Here is a 26,805-nt window from a genome sequence, read left to right as displayed (position 1 = left end):
ATCCATTGCTCTTTGTCCTACTTGTAATTTTCTTTCTTGCACCTTAGTAAGGGACCAGGTTTGCTCTGTAGGTAAATATAGGATTTATACATGTATTTAAGATATTTCTTTTTAGACAAACTGGCAGTTCTCTCTCCATATAATCTCCAAGCATCCAGTATTTTTTCCATCCATTTTTCAACTGGTATTGGTCTCGTGTTTAGCAATTATGAAAAGATGGAATTTACCCCCAGATACTTGAACTGATTAACAAATTCAAGAGGTGTGTCGTTGAGATTTATAATGGGATACTGTTGGTAATTTGTCATGATTTTTGTCTTTTCAAGATTGATGTCTAAGTCAGCAGTTGCACTTTCCTTATTTAATTCATCTAGCATTTCTTGCAGTTCCTGTGCATCTTCTGAGAACAAAACAATATTGTCGACGAATCTTAGATGACTTAGTTTCTTTCCCAAGGTATTAATTCCTCTGTTTTCCCAGTTTAGTTGCTGAAAATATACTCTAGTGTAGCTGTAAATAGTTTTAGTGAGATTGTGTCGCCTTGTTTAACACCTCTTTTGATCTGTAATTTCTCTCCCAATCTATCCAATTTATTTGAGCTGAGTTGTCCTTATAGATTGGTGTAATTAATGAAGGCCAGGTAGGTTAAGTATCTTGTTGTATTTTCCTGGTACTTCTCTATTATTCGATTTAAGTTGTCACGGAAAATCCTTTTCTGAATCCAGCTTGTTTTGTAGGTTGATTCTCATCCAGCGAGCAGGAAATATGTTCTTGAATTATTTTGATAAATACTTTATAATTTTGCGAAATCAGGTTGATAGGGCTATAATTGGTGATATCTGATTTACTCACTTTCTTGTGGAGAAGTATTATGTGAGACATTAGCCGCTGTGCTGGTAAGATGTTTGTTTGCAGTATTTTGTTGTAAAGGAGTTTTAAATATGGATGTATTTCTTTATATCCAAATTTTATTATTTCCACTGTAATGCCATCTGGACCTGGACTTTTATTGTTTTTTAAATTCTATAGTGAATGATATATTTCTGTCTCCATTATTGGTAAAACTTAAATACCTCTTGCTTTTTTTGTCTGATAATTTTTGTGAGTATCAGCCTCAGCACTAAAGTTCTTATCACTGTACAGCTTCTTGTAAAATTTCATAGCTATTTCAATAATTGCCTTTCTTCCTATTTGAGTAATGCCTTTTCATTTCGTAGGCATTGAATCCATTTTCTGCCTGGTGCAGTGCCTCTTATTGCCCATTTTGTAGATGCATTATTTAAAGTGCCTCTCATATCCTTTCAGCATTTCTTTTCGTATGAAGTTTCTTATAGTTCTTTTGGTTAATTTGTCCATTTCAATGTATTCTATTTTCTGTTTCTCACTAGCAAATCTGTTTGTCTTGAGGATTTCTCTTTTCTTGATCATATCTCTAATATCTTGTGATAGTTTGGTAGTATTATTTGACTTTTTAAATTTTCTGAAGCTTGCACTAATGTTTCATCTACCTTGTCGCATAGCTCTTGGACTCCAAAGTCGCCCAGGGAGGAAAGTGGAGTGAATTTGTTATTCAACTCAAGAAGATAGTCTTCTTGGTTATCACTAAGATGGATGGTATTTGTTTTACTGTTAGTAAACCTTTTGTTTCTTAGAAGCTTCGTGTTTAGTTGTAATGTAGCTCAGATTAAGCGGTGATCGGTGCTAAGCAGGCGCCTCCGTAGCCAGGTGGGAAGGAGCAGCAGTGCGTAGCACACGCTTCTTGATTAGACCGGGGTTCGAGCCCGTCACCACCAAATAGGGAGGATGCGGAAAGGTCAGGGAATGACCACCGCATATCCCGGAGCAATATGGCCTTAGTTGCTAATGCTCCTAAAAAACCAAATAACAAATAACAGATCGGTGCTAAGCTGGAATTGGTTTATGATTTCCTGATTCTCGAATATGGTCTTGTCTTATCTAATCATGGGGGTCTGCATCATCTTGCCAAAGTTATGGTCCTGTTCAAAAGACTGCTGCGAATCAGTGTGCATAATTTTAGGATACTGTCACCTGAAAAAGTGCGAGAACCCCTGGAACTGGACTAAAAGCTTAAGAGAAGTTTTGGTGGTGCTCTCAAACCTCTCTCTCTCCAGTCTGAATTGAATGCCTCATAGACATTCAGTTTCTGCTGCATGCATTTTCTAAATGCTTTCATGAATATTGTTCTGAATTTCTCAAGACATCAATTGGAATATCCAAGTGGTCTCTTGGTAATTGTAATGTCCTATAAAAATATATTCCTTATTAAATTTTTTTCTACCTATGGCATTTCTATGCATTATTAAAGTATCTTATTATAAAAACAATTATTTTTTTTCCATTTTTTTTTTTTTTTTTTTTTTTTTTTTTTTAAATTTAACTAGTCATTTTCAGTAATGGCTACTCTCCATTTTTATTGAATTCTAATGCAGGAGTTAAGTAATTCAGCTGTAACTGTCAACAGTTATTGACAAAACATCAGACAGGACACAAAGTTCTTTTCTGTAAAGACAATTTTAGAACAATGCTGTAGAAAATACTAGCCACCATGTGACTACATGGAATTTGTTGTTGATTGCAATTAAAAATATATATACAGTTGTGCCCCCATATCCGCTGATTCAGTTACCTGCAGTTAACCACGGGGGAAAAAACTTAACACGTACTACTCGCGTGTCCAATACGATGCTTCCCTTTATTTTTTACAATGTCAATTTTAAATCGAATAGCTTCCCCCCTTTTTTTTTTTTTTTACAATGTTGCATATGGTTTGATCACTAACATTATAATGGTTCTTTAGAGATTTAATGGATGCACCGTTTTCAAACTTTTGAATAATTTGAAGGTTTTTTTTTTTAATTTGAAAGCACAACTCTTGCATTTGCCCATCATTTTCAAGATTTCTAAACAAACAAAAAAAAAAAAAAATTTCGACATCCCTAAAAAATTTGTCCCTTTGCGGTACGACGGAACACAAGAATTGATGCGACGCATTAAATAAAACTAAACATTTGGTCTTGAAGTGTCCCGGTTAATCCAATCCCGGTAAACAAATTGATTGCCTGCTGTATTTTATTATTACCATGTTTAATTTATCAATTAAACTTTATTATACATATGTACATACAAGAAAATCACATTATATATGGGGTCAGCAGGTGTTCGCTTATATCCGCGGTTTCAGCCATCCATGGTAGGAGTTGGAACATATCCCCCCCACTGGTATGGGGCCTTACTGTACTGTAAAACTAATGGGTAAAATAACGGATGCATTGCATTCTAGTCTTTAAATTAAACACAGCAAATAAAACATGGAAAGTATTAAGTCATTACCTATTCGAAAGTCATTTCAGATAAGTCAGTGTTAACTCCAGAAGTGCACACAAAAGAATGGAAAGGAACAAAACTAAAACATTGAGTTGTCGTATGAAGGACAATAGTCCTTCAGAAATCTGAAGCTGCTGAACACAATTGATACGTGCAATTGCAGATCTGTAGGAGCAATATGCTTCTGCATGACCACTCCCTTTTGATTTCATAGTGTGGCATTCTTGTTCACTGTGTAATCAGTAATTTTATTCCAATCTCATTATTTTTGTAACAGTTTTAGTTTTAGAGTCATACATTCCACATGTGTGCATGCCTTGTTTTCTGAGAGTTCTTTCTCTCTCTCTCTCTCTCTCTCTCTCTCAGAGAAATTCCAGAATTAAAATATACTGATTTTATGACTATTGGCTAAAATTGAACATTGCATTTTTTTTATTTTGATTGAAATTTGTCTTACTTATGAACATTTCCTTTCAGAGCTGTTGGCAAGACTTGTCTCTTGATAAGTTATACAACAAATGCTTTTCCTGGAGAATATATTCCAACTGTGTATGTAAAGCTTGTTTTATTTTTTTATAGTTAATGTTAACTTAATTTTTTAAATTAATATGTTAATAAAATTTGACTTATCAACTATCAAAAGGAAAAGTGTACCCTTTTTCCCATCCTCTTTGTATTTTTATTCGCACTCCCAAATTGTATAAATTGACTTTGTAACATTTGTGTGTGATGCTAATGTTGCTATGCAATGTTAGTTTGGAGTAGTTAATCTGAGCAAATTGATGTTATTCTAGTGTTGCTATGCTAAATACAATTTTTTTTGAAGTTAAAAAAAAAAAAAAAGAAGCAGCATTTACTGTGCAGTCAACTGAGTGACAGTGTACTGATGTGGGATTTATTTAAAGAAGTAACTACTGTAAAGGGAAGGATTTTCATCTTCATAAAGGTGACTACAATGGAACTGACATTACAAACATCAAATTCTAATTGAAAAGTATTGAGGGAAGTAATTGTACCAGCTACTTGGCTTTTCACACTAAATAAGAAATATTGTTCAGGCCAAGTAGGAATATATTTCATACCAAGTAGGGTACGTAACAATATTTCCTACCAGTAGGAAATATGATTTCCTACTTGGTAGGAAATCATATTTCAATGGACATAATACTTTGGATTTTTCAATGGACATAATACTTTGTGTGGTAGTGCTGACATCAGTGGAAGGAGATTGATCTATTGAGCATATGCCTGAAAACAATGGCCTGTCTCCTTCTAAATGCAGATTCTAACACCTTCTTCCACATGCCTACCCATCCATTTACTGCAGTTGACCTCACTATATGCTCCCCCTTCTCTCTTCCCTCTGTCCATGAGAGGTTGAAGACAATCTTCATAGTAGTGATTACTTCCCTGTTATATCCATCCTTTGTAAAGGGAGGCCATTCTACCAATCTAGGATGTTACAGCAGAAGACTAATCATGCTTACTAGTATTCCTTCAACCATCTGGCATTGTTTAATACTACCACAGTCAGCAAGGAGCCAGTTAAAGGCTCAGTAAAATATATTACAGAAAGTATTGTCCAAGCAGAAGCAATTGCAATTCTGAAGACATTGACCCAGTTTCCACCATTTCTAAAACCATGGTGAAAGCACAGAGTAGTGACATTTTGTTTGTCTAGCGGCACCAGTGGTTATCCACCACTCCGCTTTTGTATACCGCGTGTGTGAAGTGTGGTATATGTTGCCCATCACTACCACATGGAGGAAGGCCTTGTAATAGTCAGGAAGAAAACTATCTAGTCTTGCCACAGAGTCACAAGCTTTCCATGATGAGACCAGTGTGGGAGGGGGGGGGGGAGCTATTACAAAAGGACCACATTGGGGTAGTCAAAGGTAGGAGGACAGAGACTGTAAATGGGCAGTTGTAGTAAAGGCAACAGTCCGAAGTAGTGGCTGTTTCCAGGTGATGAATGAAGGGGGATATCAAGGGTGGTGGGAACCCAAAGTAAAAGACATAGGCTCAGAGTGGCCTATGTAACCGCCATATGGCATCCTGTGCCCCACATGCTAGCAGTCCCACACTGGTGAGCAGTGACAATGAAAGGGCCAAGACCTTGATAGTTGTATCTAGTCAAAAGTGTTTAGTTCAGATGATGGTAGCAATTTTGGCAAGGTTTCTCATAGTATTCCTGCCTCTGGTAAAAGTTTCTTGAGCAAACAGCAAAAGTGCAGTTCTGATCACTAAGGAGGTGCTCCTGACCTGAAGGAAGTCCTTTCAAGGCCAATAATTAATTAGCTGTGTAATTGTTGTAATGTAGGCAATGGTAAAGTATATGTTCTCAGCACCTCTGGGAGTCCGCAGGTGCAGTGCATGTCTTCAATGATCCATCTGGCCAGTTTCGCATTTAGGGAACCATGAACAGCGATGATGACAAAAGAGGCAAATAACCCAGGGTGAACCAGGGTTATTTGCCTGGTGAAAGCAACTTGTAGGATAAATTTTTTCGTAACATGGCCTTTTGGTGTGGTATTCCATCAGGATAGCACACCAAAAGGCAGTGTTACGAAAAAATGGTGTGGTATGCCATATCTAATAGAGGTGGTTGGAGACATTCCTACTTAAAGTTTGAGGCTGTTATCAGGTTTATACTATAGTCAAGGAGGGTGGTAGGTATGCCCTTCCTGGGATGATGGAAATTTAAATGACTGCCAAGTCAAGGAGTAGCTGCCAACCAGAACCTGGAGGATAGGTATAGGTATATTCGAGGACCTGTTGCACAGGTCCTCGAAACAGTTAGTAGTATGGTGCGTTGGATTGATTGGAACTTCTGCGCATTTCTGGCAAGTGTAGCCCTGAAGAACCAGAGGTGCCAATTCTATAGCAAACTATAGGTAGAAAGACTGCCTTGTAAGCCATTGAGAGGGTTTGGCTGCAAAGGCTCCAATTCTTACGTGTTAATCATTTTCACCCAACACTGAGTATTTTCTCATTTTTGTGCCAAGATGTTGAGGGTGTGGAGAGAGAAGGTGAAGCTGCTGTTGATTAATTCCAAGGTACCTTAGGTCTAGAACTAGACCAATAGAAGTGATGCCAGTATCTTAATAACAGGTGGTCTTCGATATTCATTCCTGCCTCCAACAGGATAGCTTTTGTTTTATCGGGGATATTGATAGTTTGCATTCCTCCGTCTATTGGGCGAGACAGCTGATAACAGTTTTTGCTCATTGTTCAAGCAGAATCCTAGCATTTGTTGAATAGTGAGGACCAGGTCATCGGCAAAAGCAATGCACCCCACCATACCCAAATCCTTGCAGATAAATTCATCTAAGATGATGGACCAGAGTAAAGGCCCAAGGATCAAACACTGAAGAAAGCTATTGGTGATGGGTTGAGTGGCTTGCTTGTAGGCAATAGTAACAGAGGTATGTCTGTTGAGATCACTCTGTACACAGGAATACAGGTTTCCAGGAAGTTGGGCATGACAAAATCATATTAGGCTAGGTCTTTGAATGATTTCTGCCTTCTGGGTCAATTCACTACTTAAACTCTGGTACAGTAGCATCTAATCAATTTGGCTTTACTCCTGGACTTAGCACTGAAGACATCCTGGTCAAATTTATTCACTGCATCCATGTTACTACCCTTAAATACACTTTGGTCGTTTTCATTGACTTTGAGGGCAACTTTGGTGGGAGAACATCTCAGAAGCCCTAAAATGTTATAAAAAAACTTTTCAGCACCATTAGAGCTACTTCTGCAATAGGTATGTCACTGTGGTCTCAAATTACAATTCTGTTACTCAGAAAGTCGTGGCTACCCCCCCCCCCCAGGGATCTGTCTTACTCTACTATGGAACATGATTATCAATCAGTGGCTCATCAAACTTCAGCAGTTACTGCTACCTTGCATTTTCAGATAATCTGCATTTTCTACAGAAATTCCTGTTCACAACTTGAACAACACTAATGCTGTTCTGAATGAACTACGAACTGGGTACTCTCCAACAAACTTAAAATCTCATCAGCCAAAACTTCAGCTATGATTTTAAAGGGGAATCTATATCCTTCTGGGCCTCGCATTGTAACTTTACATAACTGCTCAGTTCCTGTTGTTGCCACTACAAAGTATCTTGGGCTAGTGCTGGACAATAAATTTTTCTTCCTCCCACAAGTCTGTGGAGATGAATGGATTGAATAAATTCAAGGAAGAACTAGGCAAATTTTTGGAGGGTACATGGATGGGAGATATGGGGTGAGTTTTTTTTTTTTTTTTTTGCTTATAGCAAAGAAAATCAATTTTTTTTTTTTTTTTTTTTTTCCATGTTTATTCAAATTACCCATCAGGAGTGGAGACTTAGTTCTAAACCCTGAGATTGATGTATAAAGATGTTGTACTACCTAGGGGACTAGGGCCTGGTTTCACTGTACCAGGCTTCACACTATCCAGTACAAGCTCAACTGTATCCAGAGATCCTTCTTACTGGTCTTCTTGACATGTGTCACACGGTCTCTACTCCTCCCCTCCAAATTATTACTGGCTGTATTCCTCTGGACTTAGTGTCTTAATATACACAGGACTGTCCTATAACATCAAAAAAAAAAGTTGCATCACGGAATTTGATGGCATATCTGTTGATCCAGATGCCCCCTCCAAAACAGGTGTTTGAAGGGATCTTTCGGGCCTGCATAAAGGTGTTTTATATCAACTCGGCATGGATTGCTTAACTCCAAGCTGTGCTACTTCAACCTTGCTACAACTGGACTCTGTCTCTGTGAAGTACATGAAACTCCATAACACACACTTCCACTGCCCTATCTACAAAACCTTCAGACAACAACTGTTTTCCTGCACTGGACCTGCCCTGCCTTGCCTGGTCAAGAAAAAATCTTCATCAAGAGGAAACTAAACTTCCATTCCCTCCAGGAGTATGCAACAAAGGTGTTTTCCCTTAGGAAAACTCTCTTAGATACTGTAAACACCAACTACTTTCTGAACTGTCTCATCACGCTTCATGGATTCACTTTTTTTTTTTTTTGTAGCCTTGTTGATTGAAATTTTTGAACTTGCTCTTTCTCATTTGCTGTAATTAATTATGCCCCCCTCCCCATATGGTGGATAAGGCTTGGGTAGACTTGACCATGGAATTGCTGGCACCACTTTCCATTGCACTCTTTCCAGTGGCTGCAGGATTGACATCCATCCTTGGGCTGTTAAAACAGTAGAAGTTGGCCCACACCCCTCGCAACATTGAGGCCAATCAAGACAAATATTACACATCACAAAAAAATGTTCTACTTGCATGCTGGCTTTTTTATATATATATATATACACACTGAGTTCTTGTAACGTCACAGTTCACTGGTGGAGTTAAACTGTACTTCCGTGTGCCACCCCACTACACATATATACACCAAAAAATGACTAAGTCATCTTAGGATGACGAATGATGAAGTCTTCAGGGTGGAAGGCCAGAAGATACTTCTTTGTTGGCAGAAGCAGTTTGAATAAGATGAGATGGCATCTGTGTTCTGTATCCACTTTGGATCTAATTTGACAGAGAGAGCCAAAATCTTGAGCTGCATAATGTGATAATAGAAGATACATTAGTAAGCACTCTAGGACAGATAACAAAGCTATTGGTGGTGGAATCTGACCAAGTGGGATGGCTACTCTGGGTTTTTTGAGGATTAAACAAACATTTGCAGTCTTCCACCCATCAGAAAAAATACCTTCTGTCAGGCATTTGTTGTGTAAGAAAGGCATTGTGTTGGGGCAGATTGCTACTAGCTTCTTGAGTGTTTTAACCTCTATCAGGTCTGGTCCTGGCCACTTATTGTCTCTCATTTTGTCCAGTGATCACTTTCCTTAAAGAGATAAGTGTATAACACACTGTAAACTTCAACTGCAATTCAAATTATAAAAAAAAAACCCACTAAACTTTACCATAGTTAGGCTATGGTAAAGTTTAGTGTTTTTGAACTTGTTCTATGGGCATGTTGCTCTTGTGCTGTAAAGCCCACACTCGAACAAACAAACCAAGCCAAGATGTTTTAAAGCAGTTAACCAACTTCCCTGTAATTATGAGGCAAATAGAAGTGCTTGGCTTACGGTCAAAATTTTTCAGTCTTGGTTATCAGAAGTGGACAGAAGAATGAGTTCAGAAAAAAAGAACATTTTGTTGATTCTAGATTGTTGTACAGCACATTCTGCTGAGACACTTAAGTTGACAAATATACGGCTGTTGTTTTTACCCTAAATTCCATCAGTTTAATGCAACCAATGGATTAAGGCATTATTATAACCTATTACAGAGCCCACCTGATAAGGTACTTGATCTGCAACATAGGAGGAGGGAACAATATGCAGCCAAATTGGAATGTTTTGGATGATATCCCTAATCTTGTTATTGCTTGGGACAGTATTGCATCATGTGTAATAATCAACTGCTTCAGAAAGAGTGCTTTGGAGAGAATATCATCGAAAAACATGGTCTAGCAGATGAATGTAATAGCAAAATTGAAGAATGGAGGAATTTGAAGGAGCATATGGATTTTGTTGTGAATTTGAAGAGTTTGCGAAAGAGGATGTTGCTACTACTGCATTGCCAACACCAGAAGAACTGCTGAGCACCAAACAAAACGATGGTGTTTTTGTTACCAGTGACAGCAAAAGTGAAGAAGTGCACATACTGCCATCTAAAAGTGATGCCCAAAATGCATTGAACATAATAGAGAATGTGTTGGCCTGCAGTAATGTTGACAAACAGCTATTGCATTTGATGATTGATGTCTGTGCTGTAGTTAAAAATGCATATAGGACAAAACTGTGCAAACAACATTGGATTCTTTCTTTAAATTATATTAATTAATTAAAAAATTAATGGTTTGTATGTCTCCCTTTATATTAAGATTGTAATTCTTTTTACTGTGATACTAAAATATTGTATATATCAAAATATAAACTGTACAATATTTTCACTTCCGTTAATTGCTTTTTTCTTAGTTCATCTTACAAATAAAATCTTTAAAAAATGTTATTCCTATTACTGTATTTTTAGACAAGGCTTTTGTTTTTATTTTATTTTTGATATTATTCTTAATAATAAATAATAATATCAAATTTTACCAAAAAAAAGGTTAAAATTGACACTTTTGGGGACCTCGTTATTACAAAACATGAAAATTTAGGTCCCTTGAACTTTGTATTAACAAGTTCAAGAGATTGCACTTGTTAATACAAAGTGTGAGATTGCACACGCACTCGGTGACAGAAATCAGGGGATACCTACCTAGTAATGGGTAGGCCCACCTTTTGCCTGGATCAGGGCGATCACACGACGAGGCATTGAGTTTACGAAATTGTTCCACAGATATTTCCATCCTTGCTTGCTGCACCACTGTCTATAATTCAATCGCATTCCTGGGTCAATGATCCAAAGCTCGAACGAACGAATCCACAGGGTTCATGTTTGGTGAACGGGGAGGCACATTGTCCTGCTGGAAGAGTCCATTACTCTGTGTGTGTACGATGACCATGAACGGATGCAGATGGTCTCCAAGGATGGAAATGTAACCTGGACTGCTCAGAGATAGTACTAGTAATCGTGGCATACTAGTAATCGTAATAGTAATCAAGCATATGAGCTTATGCAGCATCAGCCAAAAAAAAAATTCACACAACCATTCCCTTAAATATTTGTCCAGTTCCTCCTTAAATTTATTTAACCTATCAACTTCCACAACGACAAATGGAAGTTTGTTCCAGCAATTAACCACCCACTGGCTAAAGGCAAATTTTCGTACATCTCTTCTACAGCTGTCTTTCCCCAATTTGAATTTATGCCCCCTTAGGTTCATAATCTGAACAAGTGGAAGGATCCCATCAGAATTCAGCTTGCTCAACCCATTCAAGGCCTTACACACCTCAATCAGATCACCGCGCAGGTGCCTAGTCTCCAAGTGCTGAAATTTGCAGAACTTAAGTCTTTCTTGGTAATAGTGAGCCTTTGTTCTTATCACCAATCTTGTTGCCCTTCTCTGTATGTGCTCAAGCAAATCTACATCCTTCCTAAAATGAGGCCTCCAGACCTGTGCGCAGTACTCAAGGCATGTCCTGACCATTGCCTTATACAGAGGGACAATCACCTCCTTTTCCCTGCTAGCAAAATTCCCGTATATCATTGACAAAACCCCATGACCTGTTCTGGCAGCCTGTCTGCATTGCCCAGAAAACTTCATATCTGACTGCACAATTACTCCCAGGTCTTCTTTTTCTACCACCCTAAGTATAGTACCACACAGTTGGTACATTCCTCTGGGTTACTTCTACCCATATGCAGTACTTTGCATGTGTCAATGTTAAACTTCAGTTGGCACTTCTCAGTGGTAACTGAAGTTTAACAACCCTGCCAACCTTTGTATCATCTACAAACTTCGACACTAAGCCTGATATACCTTCATCAATATCATTGATAAATATACAAAACAGTGGACCCAACACCAAACCATGTGTGACTCCACTAATAACATTGGTCCACGAAGAGCAGTGCCCATTGATTACCACCCTCTGTCTTCTCCCACTCAACCATCCTTTTATCCATTGTAGCAACTTACCCTTAATACCATTCTGCACCAATTTGTACAGTAGTCTTCCATGCATAACAGTGTCAAAAGCTTTCCTGAAATCCAAGTATATATCAAAATTATTTTTTGCATCCAGTTCCTTTGTAACCACATCGAAGGCTGCTGTAGCCTAGTGGTCAGGCGCACGGGTCCATAAGTACACGTGCCTTGAGTGACCAGGGTTCAAGCCTGTGACTGCTGAATATGGCACTGTTTATTGTATTCTGTCTATCTTGTGAACTCCTCTGACCGTTTGGTCGTCCTGGAATATAAACAGATAATTTATTTACTTATTTATAATATCCAATAAAATTTGTCAGACAAGACTTTCCCTTAACAAACCAATGTGTCTGAATTATTGCTGCAGTTTTGTCTAGATGATCCTGCAGTGCATCTTTAACCAGTGACTAAATTATTTTACCCGGAACAGACGTTAAACTAACTGGTCTGTAATTACTCGTGTCACCCTTCGATCCCCTTTTGTGAATTGGGGATACATTTTCAGTCCGTGGGGACCTCCCCTGACTAAATTATTATTTTACCCGGAACAGACATTAAACTAACTGGTCTGTAATTACTCGTGTCACCCTTCGATCCCCTTTTGTGAATTGGGGATACATTTTCAGTCCATGGGGACCTCCCCTCAGTCCAAGGATGCTCTCAATTATGGCTAACGGTTTGCTTAGCTCCTTTGCTGCCGCCTCTAATATAACTGGATAGATCCCATCCACCCCAGTGCCTTTCTTATGTTTAACTTCAACAAATTCTCCTCCACTTTGCTCTTCATTATTAGAACATCATTTACCTCAATGTTAGAGTTTAGTAAACTTCTGCCCTTCCTTTCCTTACAGAATTCTCATGTGTGAATGTAGATGCAAGTACTCATTCAGTTTATTTGCTATTTGAGCAGGATCCTCAACAGTCGAACGATTGATATTAAGTGGACCAATTTTATTCATCCCCTTCCTTTTAGAGTTTATATAAGTAAAGAAATCCTTGCTTTTTTCTTAGCATTATTTGCCAAAGATTCCTCCTTTGTGACCTGATTGTAGACTAGCTTATATCTGCCATAGTCTTCTGTGTCGCCTGATAATTTATATGCATCCCATGCTTTTTTCTTCTCTGCCATGAGTCTAATTAGTTCATTTGACAACCATTTAGGCCTAAACCTTGAACAGTATTTCTTAATAGGTATGTTTAGTAGCTTCTGCGATTAATTCCTTCAATGGTTCCACTTAGAATTTGCTGTTGGTAACATCATCAGTTGGTCCCACTGTACAGAATTTAAAAACTGTCAGAGACCACTGTAGTCACCTTTATGGAAACAAAAACCCTATCCTTTACACCTGATGGTAATTATATCTTTAAGTAAATCCCACATCAGTCCACTGTGATCACTGCCACCTAATGGTTCCTTTATCTGCAAATTCTTAATACACGAATGATCACTGCTGATAACCAGATAAAGAGTATTGCCCTCTCTGGTTGCCTCTCGAACATGCTGCTGCACAAAACAATCATCCAATAAATCCACAAAAGTCTTACTAGTGTGCGATTGACCAACCCACATATTCCAGTCAACATCTGGAAAGTTAAAATTCACCATTATGAGACATTCCGATTTACTGGCCCACTCTATTTCTCTGTACAGTTCATTGTACTCATTCGAGTCATTAGGCCTATAACATACTCCTACTCTTATTTTTGCTTTAGCAGTGCTTATGTCACACCAAACTGACTCAACAGTGCACTGTCCATCTATATCAACTGGATGCACTTCCTTTGATTTTGTTTTTCTTAATTAACAGCATAACCCCCCTCCTTCTTTCCTATCCTTTCTGTACACATTGCACTACCCAAATTCCAATTCTGCATTTCTAATATCTGTGTAACACCACATCTCTGCTATCCCAACAATATCCACCTTTGATGTCTTGACCAACACTTCAAATTCATCAGATTTATTTGCTGTACTTCTAGCATTGGTATACATGCACCTATTCTTAGTTACCCTAACACATCCCATATACCCACCTGTTTCACGATGACTGCCATCAGTCCCTGAAACCCCCAGCACCCCTCGCTCAAGGCCACTTCTTATTCTAATAGAAGTAGTGCAAGAATCACCTTCACCTCTGCCTGCAGCTACTTTTAACTGTTTATTCTGTGAATCCCCCAAGCTAGTAGTTTTTCAACCCACCTAACACTACCTCGATAGCATCAGCAAATATTCTTGCACCCTTTCTATTTAAGTGTATCCCATCCCTGTAGAAGCAGTCTCTCCTGTTAACAAGCACAGACCATGCTGAAAAAAATTCTACCCCATGAGCCCTGCACATTCCCTCCAGGGCTGAATTGATTCCCAATGATTGACAAGGCTCTCACATGTACTCCCTCCTATCGTGTCTGGGCAGAATTGCAGACACTTTCAAATTTAATCCTAAGTCACGACTTTTTTGCAACATTGACTTGTACTTGTTAAGTGAATCTGCAGATATCCTACTCTTAATGTCATTGGTACAACAATATCACCCTTTGTGCCCTTAAAAGATGTATGTTTCACATCATCTTTTTCTCCTGGCAGACATACCCTGGTCCCATTCCCTCTATCCTTTTTACACAGTGTATTACCTGTCTCTCTAACAATAGTCACCAGCAATAACTAGTTCCTTTATGACTAGTGCATTCTGCCTTGGAGATTGTCGCTGTGTTGCCCAATGCACAGTAGCGAGCTCTGGCATTGAGTTGGGCAGTTAAGAGCTTGATGGGCCTCTCATTAATTTCTTCAAGGGCATCTACCCTACACCTCAAGCATCTCATAGATGCCCATTAGAATGCTGAGTTGACGCCTAATTTCTTGACACTCTCTGCACCTGGTACACACAGACATTCTCCTTGGCTAGATCATGTTCTGTTCCATAGAGTTCGGCAAACATTTCACAAGTTGCACATTTTTTTTTTAGGCTGTGATGCGTTGGAGAATCGTCCCCCTCAGTTTTCCCCCGTGTCGCAGCACTCCTACCACTTTGTGTCCATTGCTTTGCTGCTCTAGTATGGGGCATGATATTTTAAACTAATTAGATCAATAAATTTAATTAATTGTCAGTACTATGCTATCTAATAGAATCCTAAATGCAGTGATGCGTATTACGCTATATAATTTTACGTTAGAGCTACCTAGTTACCACATTAAAAATTTGAATTCCCTACCACTCTCTATATAGAAAAACAATGGCTGCAAGATTCAAACGAAACAACGGTTTTACGTATAAAGTAGAATCTACAATAACTCTTATCTAAAATAAAAATAACCAGCATAACTAGAACTATAAGACTACTTATAAAGTACAATATATAATAACAATTAGGTAAATAAAATGGCAAATACTTAATCACTTTTTTGGAGCTGTAATTTTTAAAGAGTCAACGCTGTCTAGATGTACCAGAGACCCCAATGTGTGCCAGTTCAACACGTGGGTTTCTGCCAGACACTCACCTTCCTGTCTGCTCGGAATAACCAGGAAAAGGACTGATCGTACGAGGAGACCCATCTCCAAGGTCCAGTGCTGATGTTCTTTCGCCCAGTTGATGCGTAGAGTCCTGTGTCGTGGTGTTAGCAATGGACTCTGGTGGTCAGAAGCTCCCATAACGTATTGTGGCTAGTGGTGATTACCTGATGGTCTTGGTGGAGAGATTTCTGACACCTCCCTCATTGAAGTTGGTGGTGATTTGTGGCACTGTCACTCTCAGTTTGGCTGAAACAATGTGAGACAGATGTTTACGACCACGTTCATACACCACCTTTCTGTGCCCACAGTGCTGTACACAATGAGATGTTATTTCGAAAATGGCGTATTCTCAATGCACTCTTGATGCTGTTGAATTGCAGTGGTGCAATTTCTATACCACCGGCGATAGTAACCCATGCATCGGGCACCCACTATCATCCCTCTTTCAAAGTCGGTGAAATCACGATGTTTATCCATACTGACATCAAATTACCATCTACGTGAATGCAATGTGTACCTATATATCTGCCATGTGGTGGGTTCGTCCTAGCAAAAGGGATGACAGCATTGCATTGCCCAGGAACCAGGTATCCCATGAATTCTGTCCTTTCAGTGTATATAAATATATATAAACTGACTTACGTAACAGCTCTTGGCAATAATTAAATTGCAACCCCTGCTGTCAACTTTTTCTTGTCAGTAAACATTTGCTTAGGTGTGGATTCCATGGAATAGGAAAAATTATTTTAGGATTTCCTATGTGAAAAAAGGTTGACAATCTCTGCTGTACACATCGCTGATAAACAAGAAATATCTGCATCTACATTCACATATGAAGAAGTTTTAGAGACTGTTTACTGCTAGGTGGCAGTTAAATGATTTTATAATAAATGCAAGGACAGCAGAAGAGAAATTGCTATAACTAAAAGGTACAAACTGTGCAGAGATAATGGAATCTATCCATTTATATTAAAAGAATCGGCAAAAGATGAGAGCATCCCAAAAAGTTTGCAGATAATACGAAGGCTGGCAGGGTTGTTAATGACACTGACAGTACACTGCTGCAACAGAATCTAGAAGAGTTGAGCAGATGGGCTGAGTGGTGGCAAATGAAGTTTAACATTGACAAATGTAAAGTACTACATATGGGAAGCAGTAATCCCAGAGTAACATATAAACTCTGTGGTAACCCACTGACAGTGGTAGAGAATGAAAAGGACCTGAGGGTAATTGTACAGACAGATATGAAGTTTTCTGAGCAGTGCAGATGGTCTGCAAGAGTAGCTCATGGTGTCTTGTCAATCATATACAGAAATTTTTCTAGCAGGGATAAGGAGGTGATTATCCCCTTGTATAAGGCAATGGTCAGACCACACCTTGAGTACTGTATACAGGTCTGGAGGCCTCATTTTAAGAAGGATGTAGAGCTGCTGGAATGAGTACGGAGAAGGGCAACAAGATTAGTGAATGGAACAAAGGGTTGCTCTTACAAAGAAAGGCTTAAGTTTTGCAAATTACAGTGTCTGGAGACCAGGCCCCTGTGAGGTGATCTGATTAAGGTGTATAAAGCCTTGAATGGTTTGAGCATGCTCAATGATGGATCCTTCCTCTTGCTCAGAATAATCCTCTGAGAGAGCATAAATTCAAATTGAGGAAAGACGGCAGTAGGATAGATGTGCGGAAGTTTGGCTGATGCTATATAAGCTTGCTTTCTTGCATCATGTGCCTTTGCCAAAGTTAAGGATGCTCTAAAAATTGAAATTTCATTGGACGATCTCATTTTCAATCTCATGATAGCATCTTTCAATGAATGATACCCTCAACGATGAGAAGCAAGAAGTTAAAGATGTTCTCAGTGTATAAAGAATTTCTTGATGCCCTTGCATCTCAAGAAATTCTTTATATTGAGAGCATCTTTAAGTTCTTGGGAAGTCTCTACAAGTGTTAGGTGGTAGATGACTTTCATCAACCGGTGAAATACCACCACTTTGCTTATTGGAGGCTTGAAGTGGTGAAACCCATGTTTAGTCTCTAGAGCAAAGTTTCCGGCATCCCCCCCCCCCCATACTTCTCCTTCAACCCATGCACGGTACTAAGTACTATAGGTTTTGATACCTTTCGTGTTTGGGGTTTTCATAAAAAAAAAAAAGTTAGAGGTATGCAAATGACCTTTTTGCTAGAGAAATAATTGGTCGGTAGTTGGTTTAAGGCTGTTAAGATAATTTTAATTGGAATCTAGCTTGGTCAATCTATTATTAAATTATCAAAGGAAATGGGATGCAATATATTAGAAATTGTAAACTTAGACTTCACAGAAGTTTTGTATAAATCAGAACATTGTACAAGTTAAAACTGAATAAACTTTTACCTTTTTTTTTTATTTATTTATTTATCCTGCAGCTCTACTGTTTGCTTCCAAATTAAAAGTTGAATGTTGAATTTTTATAAATAAATAAAAGAAGACTTTCCCAAAAGATACTGTGAGTTATAGCTGTGCAATCTGGTTGAGAACAACAGAATTGTTTTTTTTTGTTGTTGTTGTTGTTGTTTTTTTTTTTTTTTAATTTTTCTTGACTAATGAAGTGACTGCTTATCTAGCCATCACTAAGCTAAACATATAAACACCCTTATTGAAAAACTTTATTTTATATCTAGGTTTGACAATTACTCTGCAAATGTTATGGTGGATGGCAAACCAATTAATTTGGGTCTCTGGGATACTGCAGGACAAGAAGATTATGACAGGTTACGTCCACTGTCATATCCACAGACAGTAAGTGATATCACATAATTTTGTAAGGAAACAATTTTATGCTGTTTTAGTACAAAGCAGGGGTACATTTTTAATGCAAATGCTAATTTCACGGAAATTTAAATAGTTATTTACTCTTTGAAAATTTAAACTATGAGGGTATTTAAGTGCTCTGCCCGTGTTTTAAGCTGATGTGACCAAGGCTTGATGAATGCTGGCCTCGATGTGGTGCCCAGTATTTTAAAAGCTCTATCTTCTGTTAACAAAGAAGCGTGAATTTTTGCTTGTTTCATGGTCACATGATCTGTCTTCTAAAGGATTGGAGTAAGAACTTTCAAAATAAAAATACCGTGTGATGACTTGTAATGGAGGGTTAAGCTATCTGCGGTGTTTGGGTTGCAACGTGAATGTTCTTGGTTGAAAGTGCTGTTATTGTCAACCTGTCAAGTGCCATGCCACTTTATTTGTTGAGCATAATGTGAGACTTGGTGGACACCAACATAAATATTTGAATTGCATGTTTGTCCAAGGTTAGTGCATTCCACTTTCACAAGTTAAATATAAATATCCACAATTTCTCATACTTCATTGTTCAAAGATATGTTGTTACTTTTGCTAAATAAATCAAGATGGAAGCTAGTCAATGGGAAGTGAGAGGTGAAAGTTTCAAAAGAAAAATGCTGCTAATAACCGAATTAAACTCAAACATTATACATAAAGGTATTGCTGATAATTGTTTTTCTTTTGATCAAAGATAATTATATCTTTGGTAATAAAATATTTTGAAATTTGGACTTTATTGAAAGATATTTAAGTAAACGATATTTGTGCTGATAATTGTTAGTTATTCCTATAGTTATAAGTTTAGTATTCTTTGTTTAAAAAAAAAAAATTTGTAAAATAATAAGAGGAGTTTACCTCAATATACCTTAAAAAGTTTACCTTAAAAAAAAAAAAAACTGCGTTCAAGGAATTAAATCTGTAGTCTAAATATCACCTGGTAGTATGCCAGGTTATGTCAACTTGTATATGATACTCTCAAAACAGAGTATTGTTTTGGAAGGGAGGTGATTTACAAACTGTGCAGTTGACACGTACTTTTTTCTACTCATGTTGAAGCTCAATGCCATCACAGGTGTAACCATTAAACCATGTGAGAGAAGTATCAAAAAAATAATATATATATATATATATATATATATATATATATATATATTAGATATTGCATGTGAGAAGTATGAAAAAAGTCAAATACTACACTGCATGGATTTAGAAATAAAAATAACACTGGTCAATAAATTTTCTGTGTCGTTTTGCATGTTTGGAGTTGAAATCAACATGGAAAAAATTATTTTACTCAAGTTTTGAAAATACTTGCTATGTCTTATATTCTAAGTAGGCCTAAATGGGATAAATAAAGAACATCCACTGTACTGTTTTAAGATATCTTATATTGAAAAACATTTTAAAATAATAACTGATACAATTTTTAGTTATCGAAAAAATATTAATTCACATTTTGCACTTCTTCGTATGTCATTTGTACCCCACATCTGGGGCATCTCTTGTCACATTCCAGCAGTAGTCAGCTAGCATTGCACAGCTCCATTTGCTGTGGTATCGCTTCTTCATTGCTGAGATTCCCTGATGGAATCTCTTCCCCCCATCACTTAATGTGCCACAGTTGTCTGGGAATAAATCCAAATGGGAGTGAAGAAAGTGTATTTTTAATGATATGTTGCAGCCATAATTGATGGTATGATGACAGAAGGTTTCTCACAAATTGTTTATAGTTATCTGCTTTGTTGTTTCCCAGAAAGTTTGCAACAAATTTGAAAGCATCCCAGGCCACTTTCTCATCGCCATGGACGATCTGGTCAAAGTGTTTGTCCTTGAGAAGGTCCCATATCTGTGGGCCAGCGAACATGCCTTCCTTTATTTTGGCCTCACTAAGTCTTGGAAATTTTTCCTTGGGGTATTTGACAACTGGGCCGTTTTGATACATGTCCTTAACAGATTATTTCATAAGTCCCAATTTTATGTGTAGGAGGATTAACAAGATTTTGCTTGGCTCATCAAGTGGACTGTATGGATATTTATCCCTAGATCAAGTGCTTACCTTGAAGGCCAGTCTTTTCTTATGTAGTGAGAAGATTGTGCTCTGCTGTCCCATTTGCAAAGAAAACAGCAGAATTGTGTTTCCTTGCTGCATTCCTAATAAGATAGCAATAACCTAAGTTGCCACAAATCTGCTATTGCTACTCTTTGTAGTTCATAGCTTCAATAAGAAGCTTCATGTTATCATATGATTCTTTCATTTGAACTCCATGGTCTACTGGAATTGATGGTAGTATGTTGCCATTATGTAGTAGCTGCTTTTAAACTTAATTTAGAAGAATCTATGAAGAGTCTTCAGTCTTGAGTGTTGTGATCAGTAGTGAGTGAGTCCATTAAACTATTGATGTCAGTGCAGGCAAGAAAGTTTCTTCCATTTTAAAAAAGCTGGAGTAAATCTTTTTGTCAGCACAGATACTTTGGAATCACCTTCAAGGTAATGTTAATGTTGTAACCTTGAGCCTAAAAGTTCTGCCTTATTTTTTCGGTAAATCAGGAACTCTGATACGATCATTTAATTCATTTTGCATAATTTTATGTAGTTCTGCAGAGGTATGAAATTGGAAATAAAATCAGAATCTGTTGATGTGGAAGGTTCAGGTGACTTATCTCTGCCATCACCCAATTCTTCAGATTCTAAAACAGTACGTTTTAGAATCAGCTCAACTGGTAGTTCATGAATGGGGAAGCCCTTCTCCGTGGAATACCCATCGAATAGCAGATTCAGGTAGCTTAACTACCCGAAGGAAAAGAGGTGGTACCATACAAAAATAACAGTCCATTATATGATCTGAAGGCTCTCTCCATGCCATAGGAGATGCCTTTCACAGCAAAAGGGATTGTGTGGCCTTTGTGATTTTACCAACTGTGAAGATTAGTAATACAAATATTGCAGCAAATATGAGCAGCCCTGCTTTTGTCTTCGTCCCCAACCTTGCAGGTAAAATAATAGTTGTATGCTTTTTTTATTATGAGATTAATGACACTTATGTAATGCAAATACCACTTCACAAAAATGTTAAAAATTATCTGCACTATTTACATGCTTATGCTGCATGGTAGATCAAGTTTTTATTCGGTCAAAAACAACAAGTGTAGCATGGACAGATGCCTGGCTCATACTGACCAACATATCTAGACAGGAAATAGTGGCTCATCACCAATGGCTGTAGTGTTTCTGTAACTTCAAGGCCAAATTTCCCCAAAAATTTAACAAAAACTTGCTGAGAGTGATATGTATGAGTATCATCAAAACTAGAGCTAATAATCCATTGTAACTATCATATTTGTATTTTGCACACTAATATTAGTTGAAATTGACTATCTTTATTACCATAACATTTTAGCTGTTAACCAATATAATCTAAGTTTGATTGAATGGCATTAAATGTGATTGAATGGCAGAGCCACTCCTGGAAATACAGATCGAAAAACACAACTATATACATCAGTAGAATACCGAAATGATGTAATTTAAAAGTAAGAAAGAAAGTGGGGGATGAGATACCATACATACACCTGAACTGTTACAGGCTTCAACAGCAGATTTTGGAGGTTAAAGTCTCTAAGTAACAACTAGTTGGAACATATTTACCTCCAGAAAGACTCTGTGATCCCTGAGTTGGATAGACTGTGATCACCATTGCAGCCCCAAGAGAAAGCTGGGCTATGCTGACTGGCTCTGACTTGTCTAATTTGAATATGTAGCAGTCTCTGTGGGATAATGGAGAGTTGAGTGTTAATGGATGTTTGTTTAGCTGGCTGCTATCTGTCAAGAAAGTCTCTTGGAATCTTTGGGACGTTCTGATGCTGTTAGAAATGACTGGATATGGAAGGTGGGAGTTACCATGGTGGGATGCTTGCTGAATCTCCTGGAATAGCATCTGAAGTTTAGGTAAGGGGGACAGAGTCTGCCATTGTTGATGTATTAGTATTAGTAATGGCCACATGGTGCAAGGAAGCCTAAGGATTATGTTGCACCAGCCAAAAAAAAAGTAAAATAATAATAAAAGAAAAGGAAATAGACAACTTCTGCATTTCCAACCCTCGTGACCTTTGAATTTCCAAAAAATGGTCAGCCTTTACCACCCATATAGGTAACTTATTCCAATAATTTATAACTTACTGGCTAAAATAAAAATTTCTGCAATCCAGTCTAAACATCTCCCTTGTAACTTGAATTTATGGCCCCTAGGTCTAGAATCATTAATAACCATGAAAATTTCGTCCTCATTTATTTTACTTTTGCCTCTCAGAGCCTTAAACATCTCAGTCAAGTCTCCTCTAAAGTACCTAGTTTCCAAGCTGTGCAACCCACATTTAAAGTCTTTCCTCATATGGATGCCCTTTTACTGATCTTACCAGGCGAGTTACCTGTCCTTGGACCCTTCCAAGAAGCTGGACGTTGTTTTTTAGGTGTGGTCTCCACACTTGGAACACTGTTCAAGTGTGGTCTAGCGGTAGCCTTGTATGATGTCCTTATCTCTACTAGAAAATGTTCAATAAATCATCAATAGGACACATGGGCCTTCTTTGCTTCCAGTCTACAATGATCTGAGAATGTATCATAACTCCCAAGTCTCTTTCGTCCACAACTGACTTTACCCCAGGTGTTAAGATCTTGCATTTTGCTGAATTGAACCATAGCTGCCACTTTTCTGACCATCTCTGAAATCTATCTAGGTCACCCTGAAGAAGCTCTGCACAGTGATCATTAACTACTCTACCAATCTTTACATCATCTGCAAATTTAGACATCATGCCCTCTATCCCTTCATCGATGTCATTTAAGAAAATCAAACAACAACGGTTCCAATACTGATCTTGCGGAACACCACTTCTTACATGTTATCTCTCCAAATCTGCCCCATTAAAACTATAATGAAAGCTTTTTTCGTGCTTCAGCTGCTTTTGATAAGCGGCATGACCCCATCACCCTTTCTATCTGCCCTATTCTTCCTAAATACATTGAACATACCGTACTGAAACTTGTCATCCCCTATCTCTGGGTGGCACCACGTTTCCGTAAGCCTATTATGTCAATCTTGCCTATCATTGGTTACCCACTCATTTAAAATGCCATCAGAACATTTTGCCAATATGAACTTTTATAGTAACCAACACGAATTCCTGAATTATGTGCAAGTGTTACGTTACTTCGACCAATATTATCATAAACACATTTATATTACCATTGTCCCTAAAACTAGCGGTTTCCCTGAACCTTTAAGGTATCCTCAATAATATTGGTAAAAACCCTTGCACCACCTTTGTTTTAAATGTATCCCGTCTCTACAAAACAGATTCCTTCTACCTATGGGTGTGAGCCAAGCTGATAAAAAAAAAAAAAAAAAAAAAAAAAAAATTCCCCCCTTCCCATCAAAAGCCTTGAGTTAATTCACAAGGCTTTCAGAAAATAATCCCTCCTGTCGTAGGCAGATTTGCAGACACAGACATTCTGATCTAACTCACAGTATTTCTTCAGTATGGTCCTATATTTGTCTAAGAAATCGTCAGATCGTATGTGCTTAATATCATTAGACCTCAAATGAATAATAAATCTCTTCACCCCCCCCTTAAAATCTGGGTGTGTTGGTGACATCATTAATTGTTGGTCCCACAGACATACCCTGGTTCTAGTCTACCTGTGCTTATTACAAAAAATATTTCCCATTTCTTTGACAATGGAATCTCCTAATAGAACTAAGTCCTTTTGAACCAGAGCAGTTTGCACTTGGTTATTCTGTTCTAGGGCCAAAATCAGGAGTGATTCACTTGGTAGGTTACTAGTCTTGAGTCCCTCATAAGTTTACAGATACATTATTCTAGAGGGCAAGCACCCACTTTTTCAGTGGCTCAAATTCTAGCAGTGCACCAAATTTTAACTTTACGCTCTGTACAGCAGTGAAAAAGGAAGGAATTGCCAGGTTAGCTTTGATTATCCACTAATTCGACTTTGGAATGTGTGCCACAGGTTCTACAAACGTGAACACTTTGCCAGACAGTCATGATACTGTCTGGCAAAGTGTTCAAGGTGGATCTTGTCACAACCATTGTTAAATTTACTAAATATCACAGAAAATAGCATTAAAAAAATTATATTTGTAATATTATAAAAATTAAATTTACAAACTATTACAGGAAAATTTTTTTTTATCAAAATAAACTTTACAGTATATTAAAGAAATTAATTTAAAACAATTATCTAATCTCTCTGATCTCTATGCTCTCCCTGCTTTAGACCTAGGAGCCCCACAAAAATATATCCTCTCACTATGAATGCCAACAGTAGAGTGGTGGACCAAGCCTGTAGAAACTCTGGGTACAATTACATTAGTCTTGAAGGATATTGGGACTTTTAAAGTAAAAAGTATAGCTTTTGCAGATGCTGGGTACCACATCACTGCCCCAGCCAGCTGTGTTGCTTCCTAGTGTAGAATTTACCGCACTCACAGGTTGGCAGTCTATTTGGTACAGTCTTATACGTCTGAATTGGGAAGGGGGAAACATTATTCTGAATGGCAATGAGCAGTGCATCTTTCTCTTGGGGTCACGATGGTAATCGTGCTCTGTTCAGTTCCAGGAAATGGCAGTTGTGAACATTCGGCTCCCACAAACATTCAATGCAGTCTTTCAGAAAGTGAATTGGCGCTGTGAGGTTGCTCTCTGGAAATAATTATATCCTGAGTAGTTTTTACCTAGACCAGGGGTTCTTAATCTTTTTAACCTGCCAACTGCTCTAAAAAATGCACTGTTTATAAAAAAAAAAAATCTGTTAATAATAGTTAATTATTTATTAAAAAATATAAAATAATTATAATACATAGGTAAATAACAATGAGTATGTGATTTCTTACAGGTTACTTTAGTAACAAAAAATACAGTAAAAATTATTATTTTGTTTATTACTGCCATTCTTATTTTTGTAAAAATCGCAGCCCGTTACATACCCATTTTAATCATTAGCTGTTAGTGGGACAGTTCTGGCTGATAGTTTGCAATAAGCTGTGCAGTATCCTTGCTAAAATTACTTCATTTTGATCGTTAGGTACCCAAATGCTGATATTTTCCTCTTGTTACTTGTTTTCTCAGCATTTTTTTTAGTAAATAAATTTGATGGATTGAGCTGCATATATTCTTGAGATATCAGAGACATGGTGGCACACATATCAGGAATGCAGAATTGGAATTTGGAGAGTAAAATGTGTACAGGTAGGATAGGAGAGGAGGGAGTTATGTTGTTAGTTAAGAAACACAAAATCTAGGAAAGTGCATCCATTTGACATAGGTGGACAGTGCAATATTGAGTCAGTTTGGTGTGTTATAGGCCTAATGACTGATGAGTATAATGAACAACTGTGCATAGTGAGATAATTTTACAGTTCACAGCTCCAGTTGGCCTGTTTCCTAGTTACTTGCACCCAGGTTGTTCATTTACTTATCAGAATGTCGGTACCAGTAAAGTTCTGGCGAGTCCCAATTGTCTGGTTACCACTGTCATGCAGCTGTCCACAAGTGACTAATGCCACCTGCCAATTCCCCCCCCACCCCCTCAGTGTGTAGATTTAGTATTGCTTTGCGTGATTAGCTTATGCTGTTGTGTGGCCAGTTGCTATACAAAGATAATTAATAATTATAATCAATTATATTTTTACACATGAACTGGAAAGTAAAAAATTTAATAACAGATAATTATAACTATTAGGCTAAATATTTTACAAATATAAAGTTAGCCTTATGATGTTGGTTTCTTGACAATTTTAACAAATTTCGTGAACTTTTAGGAGGTCCTATTTTCTCTGAAAAAAAAATTTTTTTTTTTTTTTTTGTTTGTGCTGTGGTTCTTCCTAGTTGTCTGCACATGGTTACCTGGCTGTAATCCCCTCATTTGTGAGTTGGACAGATATTCAAATTGTATGATCTGACAACCCAGTTAAGACTTATTCACACAATGAGAGATGCCAAATGGAGTGAGATTGGAACTCATAAGTCTATAAAGACTCAAGCTATGAAAATTTTAACATGAAAGTTAGTGCACTTGCATTAGTTCTGTACATAGCTAAACATTAATATAAACTAAAATTTGTGTAAAAGGCACCATTACATTACAAAGGTGCATATCTCTTATACTTGAATAAGTGACATTTCTTAAGTACAGAAGTCATTACTTATTCTCTGTTCAATGCCACCAATTAAAAGTTGTAGAAGTTGATAGCTTAAATAGATTCAAGGCAGAACATGACAAACATTTGGAGCGAATGGATGGGTGAAATAAGGGTTTTTTTTTTTTTTTTTTTGGCTGATGCTATTTTCTTGCATCATGTGCCTTTTGCTAATGCTGAGTATCAGCATTTTGGAGTTATTTAAACCCTTCATAAGTCACAGCTGGGCTGTTAGCTCTTACACCTTGGGTACCTACCCACCATTCGAAGGGGGGCCCAATTAACTGAACACTACTGTC

The 26,805-nt window shown here is 37.7% G+C and overlaps 1 protein-coding gene across 1 annotated transcript in view; it reads left to right on the top strand.

Moving 5' to 3' along the window:
• The window catches only part of LOC150083089 (ras-related C3 botulinum toxin substrate 1), a 118,987-nt gene that overhangs the window by 30,665 nt on the left and 61,517 nt on the right, over window positions 1–26,805 (top strand). The window contains exons 2-3 of the mRNA XM_090377785.1: window positions 3,823–3,894; window positions 18,134–18,251. Coding sequence (XP_090233911.1) covers window positions 3,823–3,894; window positions 18,134–18,251 — 190 coding nt within the window. The remainder of the gene's footprint in view (window positions 1–3,822; window positions 3,895–18,133; window positions 18,252–26,805) is intronic.

This window comes from Mastigoproctus giganteus, chromosome 7 (assembly GCF_048544385.1).
Source record: "Mastigoproctus giganteus isolate SK-2022 chromosome 7, ASM4854438v1, whole genome shotgun sequence".
Classification (NCBI taxonomy): domain Eukaryota; kingdom Metazoa; phylum Arthropoda; class Arachnida; order Uropygi; family Thelyphonidae; genus Mastigoproctus; species Mastigoproctus giganteus.
The sequence above is the reverse complement of the archived record's forward strand: the minus strand, read 5'-3'. Positions and strand labels throughout refer to the sequence as shown.